General features: G+C 54.0%; 3 protein-coding genes across 4 annotated transcripts; 1 reads left to right on the top strand and 2 right to left on the bottom strand.

Annotated features, from left to right (window-relative positions):
• Window positions 1-316: 316 nt before the first annotated feature.
• On the bottom strand, window positions 317-3,704 carry LOC135443458 (NAD(P)(+)--arginine ADP-ribosyltransferase 2-like). 2 transcript variants are annotated; one of them, XM_064703669.1, is made up of 3 exons: window positions 3,564-3,670; window positions 2,020-2,795; window positions 317-1,604 (listed from the first exon to the last, which is right to left on the bottom strand). In XM_064703669.1, the coding sequence occupies exons 2-3, from the start codon at window positions 2,759-2,761 to the stop codon at window positions 1,519-1,521; spliced, it is 828 nt and encodes a 275-aa protein (XP_064559739.1). In that variant the 5' UTR covers window positions 2,762-2,795; window positions 3,564-3,670; the 3' UTR covers window positions 317-1,518. The 2 variants fall into 2 exon arrangements, with proteins under 2 accessions (XP_064559739.1, XP_064559738.1); XM_064703668.1 differs by having other exon boundaries at window positions 701-1,604; window positions 3,641-3,704.
• A 3,612-nt stretch (window positions 3,705-7,316) lies between these two features.
• Window positions 7,317-8,525, bottom strand: LOC135442962 (NAD(P)(+)--arginine ADP-ribosyltransferase 2-like). Its single transcript, XM_064703231.1, has 2 exons — window positions 7,826-8,525; window positions 7,317-7,402 (listed from the first exon to the last, which is right to left on the bottom strand). The coding sequence occupies exons 1-2, from the start codon at window positions 8,523-8,525 to the stop codon at window positions 7,317-7,319; spliced, it is 786 nt and encodes a 261-aa protein (XP_064559301.1).
• A 10,231-nt stretch (window positions 8,526-18,756) lies between these two features.
• On the top strand, window positions 18,757-20,029 carry LOC135442961 (NAD(P)(+)--arginine ADP-ribosyltransferase 2-like). The gene is made up of 2 exons (XM_064703230.1): window positions 18,757-19,527; window positions 19,944-20,029. The coding sequence occupies exons 1-2, from the start codon at window positions 18,786-18,788 to the stop codon at window positions 20,027-20,029; spliced, it is 828 nt and encodes a 275-aa protein (XP_064559300.1). The 5' UTR covers window positions 18,757-18,785.
• The last annotated feature ends 4,168 nt before the right edge of the window (window positions 20,030-24,197 follow it).

Raw genomic sequence — 24,197 nt, 5'->3', positions numbered from 1 at the left:
CAGGTCCTGGAGCAGCCTGGCCCAGGGGAAGATGTCCCTGCCCATGGCAGGGCTGGCACCGGACGGGCTCCATCCCAAACCATTGCAGAGCCCCCGGGGCCGGGATGGGGCGGGGCGGGCGCTCGGCAGCGCCAGCAGCTCGTGCTGCCGCCTGCTGTTGGCACCCGGAACTGCAGCTGGGCGCGGCGCATGCGCAGTGCTGCTGATTTTTCCACACTCACTGCTGCCCTCCTGTGGACAATTCCTGAACCACAACTCCACGAGATTAGCAGGTAAAGAGGGGAAATCCCTGATTTGAAAGAAAAAGGAGTTTCCTGAGCGAAACATCAGGGTTTATTTTTTTCATAAATAAAAGGGTGGTGCTGCCTCTGTCCCCATTTCTCTATTTTATTTTTCATCCTTCTTTATTCTGTTTCTTTTTCTTTTTTTCCTCCCAATGCTTTTTCTGTTGTGTTACCTCAAATCAGGAACTATAGAACTGGCCCCAAACTGATAATTCATCCTTCTTAATTGCACTGAGCAGCCCCCACCAGCTACCTCAGCCCTTCCTGGTGCTCCAGACTCTTCCCCAACCCCATCCCTTCCCTGGACACGCTCCATCCCCTCCAGGTCCTTTGTGAGAGGCTGCAGCAAACGAGGAAAAAGGGAGGGAAATTTCTCCATCTTTGAAGATCGAGGTTTGAAAAATAAAGCTTTAAGTTGCCTCTAACAAAAACTCCAGGAACTGCTTTATTTTAGGAAATGAGGCGCTCTGCAGGAAAGGCATTATAGGAGCTGTAGCAGATACATCAGGTGAGCCAGCAGCAAATTTTGGTAAACTATTGATACACCAGGCAAGCAAGGATCAAATTTCTGATAAACATTTGATACACCAGGTGAGCAAGGATCAAGTTTTTGATACATTTCTTGTATGGCACATGAGCAAGCAGCAATTTATTGATGAAACAGGCGAGGCAGCCAAGGAGCGCTAGGAGGTGGCCGTGGCATTGCCACTCCCAAACTCCTCTATTGGGAAGTGCCCAAGTGGCCCCAGGCACTGCCCAATCTCTGCTGTCCATGCTGTCCTGGCATAGCTGCCTCACTGGGCAGCTCTCAGAGGGGCTTTTCCAGGATGGACACCTTGTTACAATGACCATGGTGGCCACAGAGACCATGGTGGCCACGGTGACCTTGGTGACCTTGGAAACCACACTGGCCACGGTGGCCTCAGTAGTTACAATGACCACAGTAGCCACAGTGGGCACGGTGACATCAGGGGTCACTATGGGCACAATGGCCATCCTGACCGTGGTGGTTCCAATGTCCAGAGTGGCCAGATTGGTCATAGAAGCCAAAGTGGCCACAGTGGCCGTAGTGGTAATAACGGCCACAGTGGTCACACGGGACAAAGGGACCATAGTGGTCATAATGGCCTCGGTAGCCTTGGTGGCCTCAATTCCCTGGAGGTCCTTGTGGCCTTCATGCTCATGTTGGCCACAGTGGCCCCCAGGACCACAGTAACTCTGGTGGCCTCATGGCTTAGAGGGTACCAATGGCCACTGCCATGGCCATGGTGGCCAGGAGAAGCCCGCCAAGTTGGGGAGAGTTCCTGGGGAGGCTCCCACCTGTGGGGACAAAGAGAGGGGTCAGGGGGATCCTGGGATGAGAGGGTCATATGGGTCAGGAGGGCCATGGGGAGAGGGACAGGGGTAAGGGGGGACCCTGAAGTTGTGAGATCAGAGGGGGCCATAATGAGCCCTTTCCTCTTTGCCCAACCATGGGTGACCTTGTTGTCCCAACTCAAGTAGGTGTTCCCAGCACTGGATGTCCCTGTTCCACTCACCTGGCATTGGGTGTCCCCATCTCCTGTGCCCAAACAATGCTGTCCCTGACCTTGTCCCCAGCTCTGGGTGTCCTGTCTCCCACCCACAGTGTGTGTCCCTGTCCTCTCTGGGTCATGGGTGTCCCCAGCACCGTGTGTCCTTGTCCCCAACCCTCACTGAGTGTCCCCATCCCCCCAGGTTGTTCCCATGATGTCACCTCGCAGCCACTCGCAGTTGTAGTTGCTGAAGTTCCCAGTGGAGCGTAGCACAATCTGCACCTTCTTCCCTTCCCTGGTGACTTTGGTGACCTCAAAGGTCTCAAAGGGTGGGATCAGCACCTCCTTCTCACTTTGATTGAAGGAGAACTTCTGGATGTCTGCTCCATGGCACGTGTGCACCTCAAACATTGTGACGTTCCCATAACCCTGGGCCACCATTTTGTCCAGCGACGATGAAGCAAATTGACCAAAGCGGATTTTATCGCCAGGTGTCACATTGAACTGGACCGTCCTCACCCCACGGAACACATCTGGACACTCATGAGGGCGTCTCAGCTTCTGGAGGGCCTGGGTCAGCAGGAAATGCAGCGTTTTGAAGTGGAAGTTGTCCCGGTATTCCTGGCGGGAGCGCCCAGCCTCGCGCACGGCCGGGTTGAGCTGCTTGTGCACGTCCCCCATCGTGTAGGCCATGAGGGCAATGGCCTGGGCTGGGGACAGAGGGGATGAAGAGGAGCCCCGCTTCTGCCACTCGGCCGTGGCCTTCACCCAGGCCTGGGAAAACTCCTTGTTCTCCTGGAACTCAGAGCCATTGAGGGCCGGCAAGGCCTCAGCCATGGCAGGGCCACAGTTGAGGTACTGGTCATCAAAGGAGTTCTGGGCCATGTCCAGGGGCACCACCTTGATGGACATGGTGGCCACGGTCATTGCCAGCAGTGCCAGGGTGTGAGCCAGGGGGGCCATGGAGAAGAGAGGCCACAGTGGCCAGTGTGGGACACTGTGGGACACAGAGGGGACACAGAGGACAGACTGTGTGACACAGGGTGGATGTTGAGGGACACCAGGGGATGCTGAGGAGACACAGAGGGGCACCAGGGGACTCTGATGGGACACAGGGGACACTGAGGGACATGGGGGGACATGGGGAGGCTTCTCTGGGGAGGGGCTGTGGAGGGACAGTGGGGTCAGCCCAGAGAGGGGAGGCAGCTCTGGCCAGAGGACCCCTGGATGTGTCCTGGGACCCTGATCCCAAATCTTGGGGTCACTCTTGGGGGCCCTGGTGTCCTCCAGTCCTCCCAGGGACCCCAATCCCACTCCCACAGTTTTGGGTCATTCCCCTGGAGTCCCCTCTGCCCCACCAAGACCCCAACCCAAATCTGGGGTCACTCTCTGAAGCCCAGTGTCCCTCTCAGCCCACTCCCAGGCCCCATTCCAAATCCCAGCCTGGTGTCCCCTTTTGGGGGCGTTGGAAATGATACGCGCCAGGACCCCAACCCAAATCCCAGGGTCCCCCTCTGCCCCCTGCAGTGTCCACCAGCCCTCCCATGGCCCAGTCACGCTCCCAGTTCCCCCTTGCTGCCCCCAGAGCCCTGTGAACACCAGTCCCATGTCCCCCCAGGGTCCCCCCAGCTTCCTGAAGGACTCCAACCCCACGTCGCATTCTCCCCCAGGGTCCCCCCAGTGTCCCCCAGCACCCCAGTACCGATGTCACGTTTTCCTCTCCCCCCCTCCTTGTGTGCCCTGGAGTGCCCCCAGTCCCTGATACCAAAATCAGCTGAAGTGAACTCCCTGATGGAACTGGAGGTATCAAAAAGCCAGAATTCTTGATCAGCTCAGACTCACTGCAGATCTCTCCTGGTCCTGCAGCTCAGTGGGACTTTGCCACTTCTATCCGCTGTACTTATAAATATTTATTAAAATGGACTTCATAGCTAATACAATACCAGCACATTTCCTGTAAATAAGCGCCATGGCTCCGCCTCTCTCTTCTTTTATTTTTCTGGAAAATTCCTAAGAAGTCATGTGAAGTTCATTTTCACTTATTGTTGCTGTATTCCAGATGTTGTTGCCCAAACTTCCACTTTTGGCAGGCGCTGCTCCTTCTGTGTCTCAGAAGTTGCAAAAAACCCCTCTGGAGTTCCCCATTTTCTCTTTCTCCACTGCTTTGAGCCATGTTTATTGTGCTCTGTAAATACTTTTACATCCTTTCATCATTTTCGCCAGTCAGACTTTAAGCTCTACACAGCACCTTCAGTATGTGGGGAAAAGCCACACCGTGAAAAGCCAAGGGTCCTCAAAGCAGTTTTGAAACTTGATTCAAATAGAAGGACAGAGTTTCCACAGCCATACCCCTGTGGGGTTTCTCTCTCGAGCACTCAGAGAGCAAAGCCTCCTTTTATCCCAAACTCCCATCCGCATGTTGCCTTCATCCTTTCCACATTGGCTGAGGTAGCAGGAAGGTGCAGCCATCCCCAACCACCTACCCCATATCCCCCTTGAACCTCGCATTTTCTCCCAAAGTTCAGAATTTCAGGCTGTCAGGGTTATGGAATTGACTTAGTGAGAACCCATTTCTCTTATTACGTGAATGGTCAGGACTACCAACTTTCTGGTCAAACCACCAGAGTTCTGAGACAAACTTCATGTCTTCTCATGCAGAGATGTCAAGAGCCATTTTGAAGACACTGACAACAGTTTCTCTTAAAGATTCCCAACCCTCTGAGTCCTTTTTCAAAGACATCACCACCCATCTTTCCTATAAAATACTTCCCTCTGACGGTGGTGATGCCCTGGCAGAGGCTGCTCAGAGAAGCTCTGGCTGTCACATCCCTGGCTGCGTCCAAGGCCAGACTGTGCGGTTCCTGGAGCAGCCTGGCCCAGGGGAAGATGTCCCTGCCCATGGCAGGGCTGGCACGGGAAAGGCTTTAAGGTCGCTCCATCCCAAACCATTGCAGAGCCCCCGGGGCCGGGATGGGGCGGGGCGGGCGCTCGGCAGCGCCAGCAGCTCGTGCTGCCGCCTGCTGTTGGCACCCGGAACTGCACAGTGCCACTGAATTCCCACTCTCACTGCTGCCCTCCGGTGGACAATTCCTGAACTGCAACTGCCAGAATCCCCAAATCCCAGAATGGGTCAGGCCAGAAGAACCCAGGGTGGGCACCTGGCCCAACCTCCCAGCTCAGCCAGCGTCATCGCTGAGACCAGGATTGGGTCCAGGGCAGCCCAGAAAGAGACATGGCACTGGGCAGCACTGGACCTGGCACTGAACACACAGCTGGGCACAGCACTCCTGATGTGCCTCCCTGGGCAGGACAGAGGGGCACAATCAATCCCTGACCTCCTCACCCCATTCTTCCTAATGTCCCCTGGATCCCTCCTGGTCCCAGACACATGACCACCTACACTGGTCACCCACCAGCATTTCCAGATCCTTCGCCAGAGCTGCCCCCGGAGGGGAACCCGGGACAATCCCTTCCCAGGGATAGGACCTGCACTTGCCCTCTTTAAACTCCCAATTTCCAGCTTTTAATGTCGCCCTGAAGCACAGGATGTGGCAGGATGCTCTGCCTGGAATGTGGCCAAAGGACAATGCCGCATTTCTGGCCATTGGGACTGCATTGAGAGGGGTCTGCTGCTGATTTTGGTGCTGAATTGGGCTTAAACCAGCCCAAATCACCAAACGCCAATTTGACAACTGAGGCTGAAGCACCAGAGCTGGGCCTGGCCATCCATCAGCTGACCTTGGGAATGTCCCGTCCCTTCTCAGAGATTCTCCTCCCCTATTCCTGTATGGAATGAAATGTGTGTGACATTCCTCCCTTGGGAAAGGGTTGTTCCCCAAGGAGCCTCCTCGAGGCTGAGAGAAAGACACGCTTCCAAAAGTGTTGGTGTGGGGATTGCCATCGAGCCCTGCTTAAGAATGGGCCCTTTTTGCTGGCTTTTTCCGAATTCCTTAACAGAATTCTTTTGATGGAATAGTTTAATAGATATTTTTGCACAATGACCTTGGTGGCGACAGTGGTCACAGTACCATGGACCACCAGAAGCCCAATCCTACTCCCATCAATACAAGTTCCTCAGCCCCCCTACCCCAACTCAAATCCTGGGCTCACACCCTGAGCCCCTCATTGTCCCCCTTGGCCTGTCTCCAGATCCCAATGCCACTGCCAGTCCCCAGTTACTTTGATGTCACCCCAGAACCTCAGCACAAATCCAGGCATCACCCCCTGCCCTCCTCCCATGTCTCCCAGCCCCCCCATGACCCCAATCCCACTCCCACCATCTCCTGTGTCCCTCCTCACTTTCCCCCAGAGCAATCCATGACCCCAGTCCCAGTCCTGTGACTCTCCCAGTGTCCTCACAGGACAGCAATCCCAATCCCAATGCCAATTCCATAGTCACATGTCCTGCTCGCCCCCCAGGGGTTCCCTGGAGTCCCCCCAGCCCCTGATACCGATATCAGCCTGAGTGAACTCCCTGAAGGAACTGGAGTCATCAGAAAGCCAGAATTCTTGATCAGCTCAGACTCACAGAGGATCTCTCCTGGTCCTGCAGCTCAGGACAGACTTTGCCACATGGAATTTATCCAGCAAAATTATACATATTCATTAAAGTAGTTTTCCTATCTAACACAGAAATAGCACATTTCTCGTAAATAATTTGCATGGCTCTGCCTCTCTCTGGAAATCCTCCGATTGTCCTGGAGAATTCCTAAACCAAAACTCCAGGATATGAGCGGGTAAATAGGGAAATCCCTGATTTGAAAGAAAAAAGAGTTTCCTGAGCAAAACATCAGGATTTTCTTCCATAAATAAATGGGCCGTGCTGCCTTTGTCCCCATTTATCTATTTTATTGTTTATCCTTCTTCATTCTGTTTCTTTTTTTTTTTTCCTCCCAATGCATGTTCTCTTGTGTTACCTCAGAACTTTGGAACTAGCCCCAAAGTGATTATTCATCCTTTTTTAATTCTGCTGAACAGCCCCCACCAGCTCCCTCAGCCCTTCCTGCTGCTCCAGACCCTTCCACAGCTCCATCCCTTCCCTGGACACGCTCCAGCCCCTCCAGGTCCTTTCTGAGGGGCTGCAGTGAACGAGGAAAAAGGGAGGAACATTTCTCCAGCATCTCTTTGAAGATCGAGGTTTGAAAAATAAAACTTTGATTTGCCTCTAACAAAAATTCCCGGAAAAGCTTTATTTTAGGAAATGAGGACCTGCAGGAAAGGCGATAAAAGAGCTGTAGCAGATACCTCAAGTGAGCAAGCGGCAAATTTTGTTAAACTTTTGACACACGAAGCAAGCAAGGATCAAGTTTTTTATACATTTCTTATACAGAAAGTGAGTAAGTGGCAATTGATTGACACATCAGGCAAGGCAGTCCCCCTCCTGCTGGTCCTGCTTCCCTGGCACCACTGCCTCGCAGAGAAGCTCTCAGAGGGGCTATCCAGGATGGACGCTTTGTTACAGTGACCATGGTGGCCACACTGGCCTCCAAGACCACAGTGACCTTGGTTGCTGTGTGGCTCAGAGGGTTCCAATGGCCACTGCCATGGCCACAGTAGCCAGGAGAAAGCCCCCAAGGTGGGGGGAGTTCCTGGGGAGGCTCCCACCTGGAGGGACAAAGAGAGGGTCAGGGGGATCATGGGGTGAGAAGGTGAGCGGGGTCAGGAGGGACCATGGGGTGAAGGGGTCAGGGGGTCAGGAGGGCCATGGGGAGAGGGACAGGGTGATGGGGGATCCTGAGAGTATGGGATGTCAGAGGGGGCCATTATGAGATCTCTTTCCTCTGTGACCAACCATGGGTGGCCTTGTCCTCTCCATCCCTGTGAGTGTTCCCAGCCCTGTATATCCGTGTCCCTGTCACCTGGCAATGGGTGTCCCCATCCCCTGTCCCCAGCTGTGGGTGTCCCACCTCCCACCCACAGTGTGTGTCCCTGTCCCCTCTGGGCCATGAGTGTCCGCAGCACCGTGACTCCTTGTCCCCAGCCCTCACTGAGTGTTCCCATGTCCCCAGATTCTTCCCATTATGTCACCTCGCAACCACTCGCAGTCGTAGTTGCTGAAGATCCCAGTGGAGCGAAGACCAATGTTCAATGTGCTTTGTTCTTTCTTGACATAAGTGACCTCAAAGGTCTCGAAGGGCGGGATCAGCACCTCCTTCTCATGTTTTTTGAAGGAGAAGTTGTGGATGTCTGCTCCGTGGCAGGTCTGCACCTCGAACATTGTGTCTGTCCCAAAACCCTGGGCCACACTTTTGTCCAGTGACGACGAAGCAAATTGACCGAAGCGGACTTTATCTCCAGCGTTCACCTTAAACTGGACATCCTTCACCCCCCGGAACACATTCAGACACTCATTAGGGCGTCTCAGCTTCTGGAGGACATTGGTCAGCAGGAAATGCAGTGTTTTGAAGTAGAACTTGTCCTGGTATTGCTGGCTGGACTTTCCAGCTGTGCGCACGGCTGTATTGAAGTCACTATACACATCCCCCATTGTGTAGACCAGGAGGGCGATGGCCTGGTCTTTGGTCAGAGTGGATGCACAGTAGCCTTGATTCTCACACACGGCTGTGGCCTTATTCCAGATCTTTTCGAATGTGCCATTCTTGAGGAAATCGGAGCGCTTGAGTTCTGGCAACTTCTCAGTCATTTTATTGCTACACTTCAGGTACTGGTCATCAAAGGAGTTCTGGGCCATGTCCAGGGGCACTGCCTTGATGTCCACAGTGGCCATGGTTATTGCCAGGAGTGCCAGGATCTGATACAGGGGGGCCATGGAGAAGAGAGGCCACAATCGCTGCTATGGGACACTGTAGGGCACAGAGGAGACACAGAGGACAGATTGTGAAACACAGGGAGGACACAGGGGGACACCAGGGGATGCTGAGGAGACACTGACGGGAGACAGGAGATGCTGAGGAACATGGCAGGACATGGGGAGGCTTCCTTGGGGAGGGAGAATGGGTTCAGCCCAGAGAGAGTGGGGACAGTCCTGGCCAGGAGACACCTGGGCATGTCCTGGAACCTCATCCCAAATCCGTGGGTCACTCCTGGGTGCCCCAGTGTTCCCCAGACCCCTTACTCCCAATCCCACTCCCACAGTCCTATATCCCCCCTCAAGATGCCTTGTAAGCACCCTTGCAGGACCCTGACTCAAATCCTGAGGTCACTTCCTGACTCCCCCCACCAGTAACCCCATTGACCCCCAGAATCTCAATTCCACTCCCACCGTTCTGTGTCCCTGCCTCTCGGTGTTTCCCAGTGTCTCCATTACCCCAAACCCTTGTACCCCTCCCAGTGACCCCATGTCCCCCAGGATCCTGGCCCAAGGTTTTGGGTCCCCAATGGGTCCCACTTGTCCCTGTCCCCTCCCCACCTTACCCCAATCCCACTCTCAGTCCCATGACCACCCCGGGGACCCCTGGACCCTGATCCAGTCCCATGTGCCCCCCAAGTGTGCCCCAGTACCCCACTGCCACTCCCATGGTCCTTTGTTCCCCATCGCTGCCCCTGGACCACTCCAGGATCTCAATCCCTTGACACCCCAATTGCCACCCCAGACCCCAATCCCACTGTCCCATGTTTCCCCCACAAGGGTCCCCAGTCCCTGATACCTAAATTGGCCAGAGTAAACTCCCTGAAGGAACTGGAGGTATCAGAAAGCCAGAATTCTTTCTCAGCTCAGACTCACAGCAGATCTCTCCTGAACCTGCACATCAGGGGGGACTTTGCCATTGGGTATTTATCCACCATAATTATAAATATTCATGGAATTGTGTCCCCTATCTAATACAGAAACCAGCACTTTTCCCGTAGATAATCTGCATGGCTCTGCCTCTTTTAGGAAATATTTTTTATTGTCCTGGAGAGTCATAAAAATGGGGTGCCAGGATGTAGTTTTCACTGAGTGCCCCAATATCCCAGGTGACCTCAACCTGAACTTTCACTTTTGGGCAGGCATTGCTCCTTCTGTGTTACAGAACTTGCCAAAAACCCCTCACAGGTGTGGCCTTTATCTCTTTCTCCACAGGTTCCAGCCACCTTTGATCTGCTGTGTACACAATTTTACATCCTTTTATTGATTTTTGCTAGTTATTCTTTAAGCCCTATCCAGCACCATTAAGGGATCTAAAACATTCAATTCTCTCTCTTATTGCTCACCTCCCAGGTCCCCAATCCCACCATCCCATGTCCTCCCCAGGTTCCCCCCAGGTCCCATTCCCCACTGCTCACTGAGTTGCAGTCACACTTCAGATACCAGTTGGGGTCTCCTATCAGGTGACATCTGCAGAGAATCAGCAATGGAACATCACGCCAGGATCAATATGATCAAGTGAAGTCAAATTTGTTACAAGAACACGCTGTATTTATGCTCTGTTCTACTGTTCACGCACCTCAAGCTAATGAATTATTGGTTCAGCCAATCTGTGCATGTGTTTCAAGCCTTCAGCTGATGGGTTAGTCTTCTTTTTTCATGCCTCTCTCTGTGGGTTACTATTTTGACTTCATGGGCTCTGCTGTGGTTTTTTGCTCCATCTTCTTAGCATGCCCCACATCCTGGACTTGTTTTTCTCCTGAGGAGGCTCTTCCTGGTTTTGAGTTATGGGAGACAATGTGAAATTCTACTCAGACCCCATAAAGACTGACTTGAGCACTGCATTCATTTTCCTGCAAAAATCCCTCAACAGACATCCCTGTAGGCACCTTGAGCCTGGAGATGGATCTCCTGGGGGAGCACCTGGGTGACTTCCCCGGCCTTGTTGGTATAACAGAAGAAGTTTTGGAACCCCAAAAAAGGAATCCACTAACACCAGGAGATACCTGAGCCTATGTGGGTGTGGTAGCTCAGAAAATCCATTTGCCAGTAATCCCCAGGAGTGTTTCTCTTTCAGTGATGCCTGGAGGTGATGGTTTTGAATTCAAAGGGTTCTTTTGAAAACATATCAGGCATTGCTCTATAACAGACCTGACAATTTTGTCCTAGGGACACTGAGGATCTGAGGCCACAGACCAGTGCCCATGGCATCGATTCCCCAGAGCTTTGCTGGTGCTTTTCTCCTTTATAAATTGCAGCATCAGTTAGGGAGGGCCTAACCTGGTTATTGGGAGTTACCTCTCACCCACCCACCCAGCCACCCTCTTTATTGTGGGCTTTTAGATAAGCAGCCAATTTTCAATCTGCCCAACTCTATCCAGGCCTCACCTCTGGGGCTGAAATTCCTTTCTCAGGAATTAACACCAGGATGCTTTGTTGCGGAACTTCTTGTGCAGCTTTAATGCAAGTCTGTTTCCCACAGGGATTTGTCCATCCCCAAGCTGATGTGCCCTGGACTGTATCACGCTCACTTCTTTGGGCAGCTGCATAGTAGATAGGACACCCAGGGCCTGGTGCTGTCATTGATACACAAAAAGCTGAAAGTAGAGGAAATCCCATGGGAGATGTGGACATCAGGGCCATCTTTGTGTTACAGAACCCATGTCTTTTCTGAGGAGTCCAAATCAAAGATCATTCTGGGTGACCTGTGGGGTGTTTTTCCAAACAACTTGACATCAGACAGGATTTGGGCCATAGCAGCAACTGCTCTCCTCATCCAAGAGGCCAGGAAATCCAATTTGAGAGAAAACTTCATGATATATACTCTACTCATTGTAACTGCAAGAAGATGGAACAAGGAGTGGAACTCGATGAATTACAAAGAGCTCTGGAATTGTCAGTGAGAAAAAGAGCAAATGTAGGAACTCACTTGCCATCTGCTTTGAGCATTGCTCATGGCCATGGAGCCATATGGGAAGAAGGAAGTCAGTTATCAGCACACCAATCTTTGATTAAATATAAAGAACAAATATTGTTCCTTGTGGATTCCATTCAGCTGCCCAAAGAAGTGGCCGTACTACATTCCAGCGCACACCAGCTTGGGGATTGACAAGTATCTGTGGGTAAATAGATTTGTAATAAAGCTGCACAAGAGGTTCTGCAACAAAGCATCCTGGTGTTAATTCCTGAGAAAGGAATTTCAGCCCCAGAGGTGAGGCCTGGATAGAGTTGGGCAGATTGAAAATTGGCTGGTTATCTAAAAGCACACAATAAAGAGGGTGGCTGGGTGGGTGGGTGAGAGGTAACTCCCAATAACCAGGTTAGGCCCTCCCTAACTGATGCTGCAATTTATAAAGGAGAAAAGCACCAGCAAAGCTCTGGGGAATCGATGCCATGGGCACTGGTCTGTGGCCTCAGATCCTCAGTGTCCCTAGGACAAAATTGTCAGGTCTGTTATAGAGCAATGCCTGATGTGCTTTGAAAAGCACCCTTTGCATTCAAAACCATCATCTCCAGGCATCACTGAAAGATGAAACACTCCTGGGGATTACTGGCAAATGGCTTTTCTGAGCTACCACACCAACATAGGCTCAGGTATCTCCTGGTGTTGGTGGATCCAGTTTTTGGGGGTGTAGAACTTCTCCTGCCACACCAGCAAGGCCAGGGAACTCACTCAGGCACTCCCCTAAGAGATCATCCCCAGGCTCAAGGTGCCTACAGGGATGTCATCTGATAGGGGATCCCAGCTGGCATCTGAGGTGTGGCAGCAAATCAGTGAGCAATAGGGAGTGGAACTGGGGGAAACTGGGGTCACATGGGACGGTGGGATTGAGGTCATGGGGGCTGAGCAACAAGAGAGAGAATAGAAAGTTTGAGTTCTCCTGAATACTGCTGGATAGGGCTTAAAGAAGAACAAGTAAAAACCAATGAAAGGATGCAAAAGTGTGTACACAGAAGAGCAAAGGGGGCTAGAATCTGTGGAGAAAGAGATAAAGTAAAGTCATGTAAGGGGTTTTTGGCAAGTTCTGTAACAGAATGAGCAGCGTCTGCCGAAAGTGAAAGTTCAAGGTGAGGGCATCCGCTATACTGGGGCACTCAGTGAAAACCACACTGAGAAAACTCATTTTTATCATTCTCCAGGACCATAAAAGGATTTCAAGAAAGAGGCAGAACCATGCAAATTATTTATAGGAAATGTGAAGTTTCTAAAATAGTTGAGGGACACAGTGAAATGAATATTCATAATTGTGGTGGATAAAGACCCTGTGGCAAAGTCCCTCATGACCTGCAGGACCAGGACAGATCTGCAGTCCAAGCTGATAAAGAATCCTGGCTCTCTGATGCCTCCAGTTCCACCAGGGAGTTCACTCTGGCTGATTTTGGTGTCAGGGGCTGGGGGAACTCCAGGGGACACTTGGAAGGGGAGAGAGGGGACCTTGGCATTGTGACTGGGTCCCTGGGGGACACTGGGGGGACCCTGGGAGAGAATGTGATGTGGGGTTGGAGTCCTTCAGGAAGCTGTGGGACAGTGGGGACATGGGACTGAGGCTCACAGGGCTCCAGGGGGCAGCAGGGGAGACCTTGGGGTGTGACTGGGCCATGGGAGGGCTGGAGGACTCTGCAGGGGGCAGAGGGTGATCCTGGGATTGGGGCTGGGGTCCTGGGGTGTATCGTTTCCAACAACCCCAAAGGGGACACCAGATTGGGAGTGGGGTTGTGGTCTGGGGGTGGGCTGAGAGGATACTGGAGGTTCAGAGAGTGTCCCCAGGTTAGGACTGGGGTCCTGGGGTGCTGAGGGGACCCCTGGGGACTCTTGGGGGCAACATGGGATTGGGATTACAGTGCTTGGGGACACCAGGGGAGTCAGAGGACTGGGATTGGGGTAATGGGGGGCTCTGGGGAAAATGAGGGAGGACGTGGGATGGTGGGAGTGGGATTGGGGTCTTGGGGGGGGTCTGAAAGACACTGTGGGGGCAGGGGGTGATGCCTGGATTTGTGTTGAGGTCTTGGGGTGACATCAAAGAAATTGAGGAAGGGGAGTGGGATTGGGAGTATAGGGATGGGTGGAAAAGGACATAGTGGGGCTCAGGGTGTGACTCCAGGATTTGGGTCAGGATCCTGCTGGGGCTGAGGGGACTTGTAGTCATGGGACTAGAATTGAGCTTCTGGGGGGCCATGGTACTGTGGGATTGGGATTGGGGTTCCTGGGGCTGGGGGACATTGGGGAGGCATAAGTAATCACAGAATTTGGGATCAGGGACTCCAGACATGCCCTGGGGTCTGCTGGCCAGGAGTGCCTCCCTTCCCCCTGGGGTGACTTCACTCCCCTCCCCAGTCCCTCACTGAGGAATCCTCCCCATGTCTCCCCCACGTCCCCTCTGTGTCCTCCAGTGTCCACACTTGGTCGCTGTGGCCTCTCCTCTTCATGGCCCCCCTGGCTCAGACCCTGGCACTGCTGACAATGGCCATGGCCACCACGGCTGTCGAGGTGGTGCCCCTGGACATGGCCCCGTACTCCTTTGATGACCAGTACCAGGGCTGTGGCCCTGCCATGAAGGCGGCATTGCTGACCCTCAGTGGGTCTGAGTTCCAGCAGAACGAGGAGTTTGCTGAGGTTTGGGTGAAGGCTGCAGCTGCGTGGCAGAGTCGGGGCCCCCCTGTGTCCCCTCTGTCCCCAGACCAGGCCACCGCCATCATGGCCTTCGCTGGCGAGAGAACATTCAATGATGCTGTCCGTGTGGCTGGACGCTCCAGCCAGGAATACCAGGACAATTTCCACTTCAAAACGCTGCATTTCCTGCTGACCGATGCCCTGGCCACTCTGCGGGACGCTCAGAAAGGGCAGTGTCGGGACGCGTTCCTGGATGTGTATTACACTGGGATCGAGGCACAGCGCAGCGACACCATCCGGTTCGGTAAATTCCTGTCAATGTTCCCGAGCAAACCAATTGGCCAGCATCCCGGTACCACAATGCTCGAGGTGCACACGTGCCATGGTGTGGAAATCCAGCTTTCCACCGAACGTCAGGAAGTGAAGGCGGTTCTGATCCCACCCTTTGAGACCTTCAAGGTCACCCAATACACCCGGGAAGGGGACAAGACACAGATCCAGCTCCAGTCCACCGGGACCTACAGCAAATACAACTGCGAATGGCTGGGAGGTGACACTACAGGGGACAGCCAGGGGGAATGGGGACGGCCATGATAAGGCACAGGGGACAATGACACTGACTGGGGATGGGGGACAGGGACACCCACAGTGTGTGGTGGGACAAGGATACCCTGGGCTGGGGACACCAAGTCTGGGGACACCCATAGTGGGCACAGGGAGAGGAACAGCCATGACAGAGAACAGGGATGGGGATCCCCGCTTCTGGGAGGGAGCAGACACAGGAACATCTGTGCCAGGGAACAGGGACAGAGACAGGGACCCTCCCAGGGTACCAACCCTGTCCCTATCTGATAAAGGCAGTGCTGTGGGGATGGGCCCTGTGTACAGAACATGGGTGGGCCAGGACCCCCCATGCCACTCCCTGAAACCCTGTAACCTCCCTTTAACCCTCTGTAATCCCCCATGGCAATCCCTGACTCCCCTTTACCTCTGTCACCCCTAAGCCTACAATGCCTCCCTTGACCTCCCTGGCCCCCCGGTACCCGCCCTGTGTTCCTCCCTGACACCCTGTCATCTGTCACCTCATGGCCCCCATCTCACCTATCACCCCTAACTTCCCATTATGGCCATCCCTGACCCCCTTACTACCCTGATGGTCCCCCTGATGCCCCTCTTTGCCCCTCAGGTGGGAGCATCCCCAGGGCCACCTTCCACCTCGGAGGACTCCTCTTGACCACCGCAGCCCTGGCAGTGGCCACTGGGATCTTCTGAGCCGTGAGGCCACCAGGGACTCCCAGGTCACTGTGACCACTGTGGCAGCCTTGGCCACAAAGGCACCAAGGTTACTGTCATCACTCTGGCCACTCTGATCACCAAGACCAACAGGACCCCCAGGGAAATGAGGCCACAAAGGCTACCAAGGCCACCACAGCCACTCTGGCCATCATGGTCGCTACAACCACCAAGGTCACTGTGGCCACCATGATCACGTAGAATCCCTCAGCCACAAGGCTACCACAGCCACTGTGGCTACTAGTACCATTTTGCAATGCAATTGTATTAAAAAATCCAATTAAAACTATTCCGTTAAATAAATCTGACAAAGCCAGCAAAAAGTGACAATTCTTAAGCAGGCCTCGATGTCACTCCCCACACAAATACTTGTGGGAATGTTTTATTTCTCAGCCTCAAGGAGGATCCTCTGGGAGCATCCACATCCTAAAGGAGGAGCGTCATACACATTTCATTCCAAGCAGGAATAGGGGAGGGGAAACTCTGTCTGAGACAGCACTGGACATTCCCAAGGTCAGCTGATGGATGGCCAGGCCCAGCTCTGGTGCTTCAGCCTCAGTTGTCAAATTGGCGTTGGTGATTTGGGCTGGTTTTAGCCCAATTCAGCACCAAAATTAGCAGCAGACCCCTCTCAATGCACCCCCAATGGCCACAAATAGGACATTGTCCCTTGGTCCCATTCCAGACAGAGTATCCTGCCATATCCTGTACTTCAGGGGGATGTTAAAAGCTGGAAATTGGGACGTTCAAGAGGGCAAGTACAGGTCCTGTCCCTGGGAAGGCACAATCCCTGCTGGTGGGGACCTGCTGGGGCAGCTCTGGAGACGGACATGGGGATGCTGGTGAGTGACCAGTGTAGGTGGCTGTGTGTCCTGGGGCCAGGAGGAATCCAGAGGATCTTGGGAAGAGTGGGGCCAGGAGGTCAGGGATTGATCATGCCCCTCTGCCCTGCCCAGGGAGGCACATCAGGAGTGCCGTGTCCAGCTCTGCCCAGTGCCATGTCCAGTTCTGGGCTGCTCTGAACACAATCCTGGTCTCAGGGATGTCGCTGCCTGAGCTGGGAGGTTGGGCCAGGTGCCCACTCTGGGTCCTTCCTGCCTGACCCATTCTGGGATTTGGGGATTCTGGCAGTTGCGGTTTGGGAATTGTGCACCGTAGGGCAGCAACGAGCGTGGGAAATCAGCGGCATTGCACATGTGCCCCTCCCAGCTGCAGTTCTGGGTCCCAACAGCAGGCGGCAGCATGAGCTGCTGGCGCTGCCGAGCGCCCTCCCCACCCCATCCCGGTCCCGGAGGCTCTGCAATGGTTTGCGATGGAGAGACCTTAAAGCCCATCCGGTGCCAGCTTTGCCATGGGCAGGGACATCTTCCCCTGGGCCAGGCTGCTCCTGGCCCTGCAAAGCCTGGCCTTGGACACGGCCAGGGATGGGGCAGCCAGAGCTTCTCTGGGCAGCCTGTGCCAGGGCATCACCACCATCACAGGGAAGGATTTTATAGGAAAGATGGGTGGTGATGCCTTTGAAAAATGACTCAGAGGGTTGGGGGTCTTTAGGAGAAATTGTTGTCAGTGTCTTCAAAATGGCTTTCAGTATGTCTACACAAGAAGACATGAAGTTTGTCACAGAACCCTGGTGGTTTGACCAGAAAGTGGGAAGTCCTGAACTTTTGACTAATACGAGAAATTGGTCCCCACACAGCCTATTCCATCACCCGGACAGCCTGAACTTCTGAATTTTTGGAGAAAATGACAGCTTGAAGGAGGATATGGGGTAGGTGGTTTGGGACGGCTGCACCTTCTTTGTACCTCAGCCAATGGGGAAAGGGAGAGGGCAACATGTGGCCAGGAGTTTGGGATAAAAGGAGGCTGCGCCCTCCGAAACCTGGAGAGAGAAACCCCACAGGGGTATGGCTGTGGAAACTCTGTCCCTTTATTGCAATCAAGTTTCAAGACTGATTTGTGGAGACTTGGTTTTTCATAGTGTGGCTTTTCCCCTCATGGCGCAGGTGCTGGTCAGAGCTTAAAGTCTGACTGGCAAAAATGATAAAAGGACGTATAAGTATTTACAGAGGACAATAAACATGGCTCAAAGTAGTGGAGAAAGAGATAAAAGGGAACTCCAGCGGGTTTTTTGACAAGTTCTGTAACACAGAAGGAGCAGCGCCTGCCAAAAGCAGAAGTTTGGGTGACGTCATCTGGAATATTGGGGCAATTAGTGAAAATGACCTCCAGATGACTTCTTAGGAATTCTTCAGAAAAATAAAAGAAGAGAGAGGCAGAGCCATGGCACTTATTTACAGGAAATATGCTGGTTTTGTATTAGCTAAGAAGCCTATTTTAATAAATATTTATAAGTACAGTGGATAGAAGTGGCAAAGTCCCACCAAGCTGCAGGACCGGGAAAGATCTGCAGTGAGTCTGAGCCGATAAAGAATCCTGGCTCTCTGATGCCTCCAGTTCCACCAGGGAGTTCACTCTGGCTGATTTTGGTGTCAGGGGCTGGGGGAACTCCAGGAGACACAAGGTCCCCTCACTCCCCTCCAGGGAGAGAGGGGACCTTGACATCGGGACTGGGGCCCTGGGGGAGCCCTGGAGGTGAGGGGGGGGAGGGAATGTGATGTGGGGTTTGGAGACCTTGAGGAAGCTGGGGGACACTGGGGGACATGGGACTGGGGTTCACAGGGCTCTGGGGGCAGCAGGAGGAACTGTGACCAGGACCATGGGAGAGCTGGGGGACACTTGAGGCAGGAGGGGATGATGCTGGGATTTGGGTTGTGATCCTGGACTGTATCATTTCCAACAACCCCAAAAAGGACCCAGAGTGGGACTGGGATCTGGGGGTGGGCTGAGAGGGACACTGGGAGTTCAGGGAGTGACCCCAGATTTGGGTTGGGGTCTTGGGGGGGCTGAGAGGACCCCAGGGGAATGACCCAAAACTGTGGGAGTGGGATTGGGGTCCCTGGGGGGGAACTGGAGGACACCAGAGCCACCAGAATTGACCCCAGGATTTGGAATCAGGGTCTCAGGACTCGTCCTGGTGTCTTCTGGCCAGGGCTGCCTCCCCTCCCTGGTCTGACCCCACTGTCCCTTCCTAGTCCCTCCCCAGTCCCTCCCCAGGGAAGCCTCCCCATTGTCCCCCCATGTCCCTAAGCGTCCCCTGTGTCCCCTCAGCATCCCCTGGTATCACTCAGTGTCTTCCCTGTGTCACACAGTCTGTCCTCTGTGTCCCCTCTGTGTCCCACAGTGTCCCACACTGGCCACTGTGGCCTCTCTTCTCCATGGCCCCCCTGACTCACACCCTGGCACTGCTGGCAATGACCGTGGCCACTGCGGACATCAAGGTGGTGCCCCTGGACATGGCCCAGAACTCCTTTGATGACCAGTACCTCAACTGTGGCCCTGCCATGACTGAGGCCTTGCCGGCCCTCAATGGCTCTGAGTTCCAGGAGAACAAGGAGTTTTCCCAGGCCTGGGTGAAGGCCACAGACGAGTGGCAGAAGCGGGGCAGCTCCTCATCCCCTCTGTCCCCAGCCCAGGCCATGGCCCTCATGGCCTACACGATGGGGGACGTGCACAAGCAGCTCAACCCGGCCGTGCGCGAGGCTGGGCGCTCCCGCCAGGAATACCGGGACAACTTTCACTTCAAAACGCTGCATTTCCTGCTGACCCAGGCCCTCCAGAAGCTGAGACGCCCTCATGAGTGTCCAGATGTGTTCCGTGGGGTGAGGACGGTCCAGTTCAATGTGACACCTGGCCATGAAATCCGCTTTGGTCAATTCGCTTCGTCGTCACTGGACAAAACGGTGGCCCAGGGTTATGGGTGCGTCACGATGTTTGAGGTGCACATGTGCCATGGAGCAGACATCCAGAAGTTCTCCTTCAATCAAAGCGAGAAGGAGGTGCTGATCCCACCCTTTGAGACCTTTGAGGTCACCAAAGTCACCAGGGAAGGGAAGAAGGTGCAGATTGTGCTTCGCTCCACTGGGAACTTCAGCAACTACAACTGCGAGTGGTTGCGAGGTGACATCATGGGAACAGCCTTGGGGCATGGGGACAGTCAGTGAGGGTTGAGGACAGGGACACACAGTTCTGGAGACACCCATGGCCAGAGGGGAAAGGGACACACACTGTGGTTGGGAGGCAGGGTACCCAGTGCTGGGGAGATGGACAGGGAAAGCCACTGGTGGGCACAGGAGATGGGAACACGCAGTGTCAGGTGAGGGGTACTGGAACAGCCAGTGTTGGGGACATCCACAGGGGTGGGGAGGACAAGGTCACTCATGGTTGGGCACAGGGGAAAGGGACCTCATTATGACCCCCTCTGATCCCACAGCCTTAGGGCACCCCCGTTACCGCTGTCCTGCTCCCCTATGGCCCCCTGAACCCCTGACCCCTTCATGCCATGGTCCCCCTGAACCCTCTCTTTTTCCCCACAGGTGGAAGCCTCCCCAGGAACTCCTCCCACCTTGGCGGGCTTCTCCTGGCTAACATGGCCATGGCAGTGGCCATTGGAACCCTCTAAGCCATGAGGCCACCAAAGTGACTGTAGTCTTGAAGGCCACTGGTGCCACCATGATCATGAAGGGCACCAGGACCCCCAGAGGCCACTAAGGCTACTGAGGCCATTATGGCCACTGTGGTCACTTTGTCCTCTGTGACCACTGTGGCTAATTGTTACCACTGTGGTCATTATTGCCACTGTGGCCACCATGGTCACTGTACCAAGGTGTCCATACTGGAAAAGCCCCTCCTAGAGTTACCCAGAGAGGGAGCCATTCCAGGGCAGCAGGACCAGCATGAGGGGGGCTGCCTTGCCTGATGCATCCATGAATTACCGCTTACTCCCCTGCCATATAAAAAATGTGTCAAAAACTTGATTCTTGCTTGCTTGGCATATCAAAAGTTTAAAAAAATCAGCTTCTGGCTGATGTATCTGCTACAGCTCCTTTAAGGCCCTTCCTGCATTGCGTCTCATTTCCTAAAATAAAGCAGTTCCTGGCATTTTTAATAGAGGCAACTTAAAGGTTCAAATAGGTGCTGGAGAAATGATCCTCGCTTTTTCCTCACTCAATGCACACCCTCACAAAGGACCTGGAGCGGCTGGAGCGTGTCCAGGGAAGGGATGGAGTTGGGGAAGAGTTTGGAGCACCAGGAAGGACTGAGGAAGGGCAGGTGGGGGCTGCTCAGTGCAATTGAAAAAGGATGAATGATCAGTTCCAAAGTTCCTGACTTGAGATAACACTGCAGAAGAAGCACTGGGAGGAAAGAAAAAAAAAGAAACAGAATGAAGAAGGATAAACAATAAAATAGATAAATGGGGACAAAGGCAGCACGGCCCATTTATTTATGGAAGAAAATCCTGATATTTGGCTCAGGAAGCTCTTTTTCCTTTCAAATCAGGGATTTTTCCTCTTTACTGTCTCATCTCCTGGAGGTGTAGTTTGGGAATTGTCCACAGGAGGGCAGCAGTGAGTGTGGGAAATCAGTACCACTGCGCATGCACTGCCCCCAGCTGCAGTTCCGGGTGCCAACAGCAGGTGGCAGCACGAGCTGCTGGCGCTGCCGGGTACCCGCCCCATCCCGGCCCTGGGGGCTCTGCAATGGTTTGGGATGGAGAGACCTTAAAGCCCATCCGGTGCCAGCCCTGCCATGGGCAGGGACACCTTCCCCTGGGCCAGGCTGCTCCAGGCAGTGCCCAGCCTGGCCTTGGACATGGCCAGGGATGGGGCAGCCACAGCTTCTCTGGGACAGAAGGAGAACATCGGTGTGGATCCGGTCCATAAATGTATTTGATGGATCCGTGTGACAAGAGCTCCAATTCCTCAGTGCTTCCACTGCCAGAAGGGTTTGGTTGCTTCCTTGCGTGTTTCCTGCAGGTCCTGAACAGATGGTTTGGGGTCAGTGGCCCACCCTGATAGGCGAGCAGGGCAGGCGGTCCCGTGCTGGTGTGAGCAGCACTGCCTGCTGGGCACGCTGGTTCTCTCGTGCTTAACCCATGCATTTTTGGGATGTTTTCCCTAAACACCAGAGGCTCCTTTGACATGGCCCCCAACAGAGCTGCTCAGAGATTTGTGCAGCTACTCCTGAAAGCCTGAGGCTGCCAAAGACAGCACCAAAGCTGCTGTAGGCACAGCATCCCCAAATCCCCACATCCCAAACCCCAGCTGCCACAGCCCCCCAGCATCCTCAAATCCCTGCATCCCAAAATCCCAGCTGCTGTAGACATGGCACCCCCAAATCCCTTCATCCCAAACCCTAGTTGATCCAGACCCCCAACCCCCCCAACATTCCAGCTGTGGAAACTCAGCCTGCTGGCTGTGCTCCAGGCTGAGCTGTTCCAGCCCCGGGTGAGTGTCCCAGGCTCAGATGCAGGACAACCCCAGGCCTGGCAGCAACCCCAGAGGGAGGCTGGGCTCAGAATCCCCTCTATTCCCGGCTGCAGTTCCCTGGAGGTCACTCTGCTCAGATTTGCATTTCTTCAGTAACAGGATCATTCCCTCCAGCTGGGTCCCAGTCCTGTGGGATTCCTGAGCACAGGTTCAGCTCTGGATCGGGGCTCCATCCCAGCACTCCCAGTTCCTCCCAGTGCCAGGACAGGAGCCCGCAGGGGTGACTCCCCCTCCCCAGGTTCCCCCTTGGCTACATCCCAATCCCTGGAGCCCATCCTGGAGGGAAAGGGCCGCTCCTGCCCCCAGGGAACTGACCCCAGTGTGCCTGAGGGAGCAGGGTCTGGGCAGGGGCACCCACAGCACCTCCTGGGGCCAGCCCTGCTCCTCAGGGTGCCAGCTCTGTGCCAGCCCTGCTCCCCAGGGTGCCAGCCCAGGCTGAAGAGGTGTCAAACCGGGCCAAAGAGGTGCCAGTGCAGTGCCAGTCCCGTGCCAGCCCAGGCCGAGGTGGTGCCAGCCCTGTCACACACACACACACACACAAGTGACACCGGCTTTCTCTGCGTTTTTATCTCAACTCCCCAGACACCAGATCCCCGTGCCCGCTCTGGAATGTCCTGGAATGTCCTTTACACACGGCTACAAAAACCCCGGGAGGCAGAGAGGGCAGGGCAGAACCCCAGGAGAATTGGCCAGTTCCTTGGAACAGAGCTGGGCTGATTCCCTGGGTCCAAGCTTGGCCAAACCCTGGGATAAGAGCTGGACCATCCCCAGCCCCAGGATCAGAGGTGGTCCCAGGCTCAGATCCAGGCCCAGTCCCAGCTCCAGGGTCAGATCCAGTCCCAGGCCCAGAGTCAGATCCAGTACCAGGCCCAGGGTCAGATCCAGGCCCAGTCCCAGGCCCATCCCAGCCCCAGGATTAGATCCAGAATCAGATCCAGGCCCATCCCCAGGCCCGTCCCAGCCCCAGGACCAGATCCAGGCCTATCCCCAGGCCCATCCCCAGCCCTAGGATCAGAGTCAGGCCTATCCCCAGGCCCAGGATCAGATACAGGCCCAGGCCCATCCCCAGCCCCAGGATCAGGTCCAGGCCATCCCCAGGCCCAGCCCCAGCCCTGGGGCACAGTTCATGCCGAGAGGTCGCTGTTGTCGAACCTCTCCTGATCATAGACCTCAACCACCACCTTCCTGCCCGCGAACCAGCGCCCGCTGAGCGCCTGGATGGCCTTGTGAGTCTCTGAGGCCATGGAGAACTCCACAAAGATCTTGACGATGATCTCAGCGTCCTCCTTCTTGTCCTGCTTCTCCTGGTAGATGATGACCCTGTTGACAGCCCCGAACTTGCCGCACTCCTCCGTCACCTCTCCCTCCAGGTCGTCATTGATGTCCTTGGGATGCACCATGTTCTGCAGCACCATCACCGTGGACTGCAGGGAGGGAGGAGAGGAGGGGGTGAAGGGCTGGAGACAGGCACGGGGCACAGCCCAGCACCCAAACCCCAAACCCCAAATCCCAAACTCCACTGCAGCATTGCTGCCATGATATTTTATGAAAAATCTTTTTGCTAGGATTTTTTCTCCTGAGAAGCTGAGAGGCCTCAGAAATTAAATGTAAACAATAATTATTTGCTGCTGTGGAATGCAACAGGTGGACCTTTGATTGGTCCCATATGGTTGTTTTTAATTAATGGCCAATCACAGTCCATCTGTCTTGGACTCTCTGGTCAGCCACAAGATTTTATTATCATTCCTTTCCTATTCCTTTCAAGCCTTCTGATGAAATCCTTTCTTCTATTCTTTTAGTATGGTTTTAATATAACATATATCATAAAATAATAAATCAACCTTCTGAAACATCGAGCCAACATTCTCATCTCTTCCCTCTCCTGGGACCCCTGTGAACACCAGCACCACACAGGCACCCTCCATGGGCTGCAGGCTCAGCCTCTCAGGGATAATCATTGAGTTCCTATTGCTGCCTGGCAGCCCAATGAAGGAGGAATGATGAGGAGGACTTCATCTTACTAGAAGGCCAATTAATTACTTTATTATACTGTATTATATTCCATCCAAAGTGAATCTGCCAAGCACTCACTCTGCACACAGCTGCTCTCTTTGCACTCATCTCCTGACTCTGTCTCGTGACTATTCAGACAGTCCCACACACAAACACTCACACCTGGCCCTGCTATCACAGGCACAGCAAATGATAAGAATTGTTTTTCCTTTCTCTGATGTTCAGAGAATGTGAAACTCAGAAATATTCTTGGGAACAATTGTGCCTTGCTTTTCTCTGTGAAGAGAA

The sequence above is a fragment of the Zonotrichia leucophrys genome, chromosome 2 (assembly GCF_028769735.1).
Source record: "Zonotrichia leucophrys gambelii isolate GWCS_2022_RI chromosome 2, RI_Zleu_2.0, whole genome shotgun sequence".
NCBI lineage: Eukaryota > Metazoa > Chordata > Aves > Passeriformes > Passerellidae > Zonotrichia > Zonotrichia leucophrys.
Note: the sequence above shows the minus strand (reverse complement) of the source record. Positions and strands in the feature narration are given on the sequence as shown.

Bases quoted from the DNA above. Each gene is read 5' to 3' on its own strand.
- LOC135443458 (XM_064703668.1), bottom strand. From the start codon at position 2,761: ATGGCCCCCCTGGCTCACACCCTGGCACTGCTGGCAATGACCGTGGCC. The intron at 1,605-2,019 runs GTGACATCATGG...TTGTCCCCACAG, and splicing joins CAACTGCGAGTGGCTGCGAG to GTGGGAGCCTCCCCAGGAAC.
- LOC135442962 (XM_064703231.1), bottom strand. From the start codon at position 8,525: ATGGCCACTGTGGACATCAAGGCAGTGCCCCTGGACATGGCCCAGAAC. The intron at 7,403-7,825 runs GTGACATAATGG...TTGTCCCTCCAG, and splicing joins CGACTGCGAGTGGTTGCGAG to GTGGGAGCCTCCCCAGGAAC.
- LOC135442961 (XM_064703230.1), top strand. From the start codon at position 18,786: ATGGCCCCCCTGACTCACACCCTGGCACTGCTGGCAATGACCGTGGCC. The intron at 19,528-19,943 runs GTGACATCATGG...TTTTCCCCACAG, and splicing joins CAACTGCGAGTGGTTGCGAG to GTGGAAGCCTCCCCAGGAAC.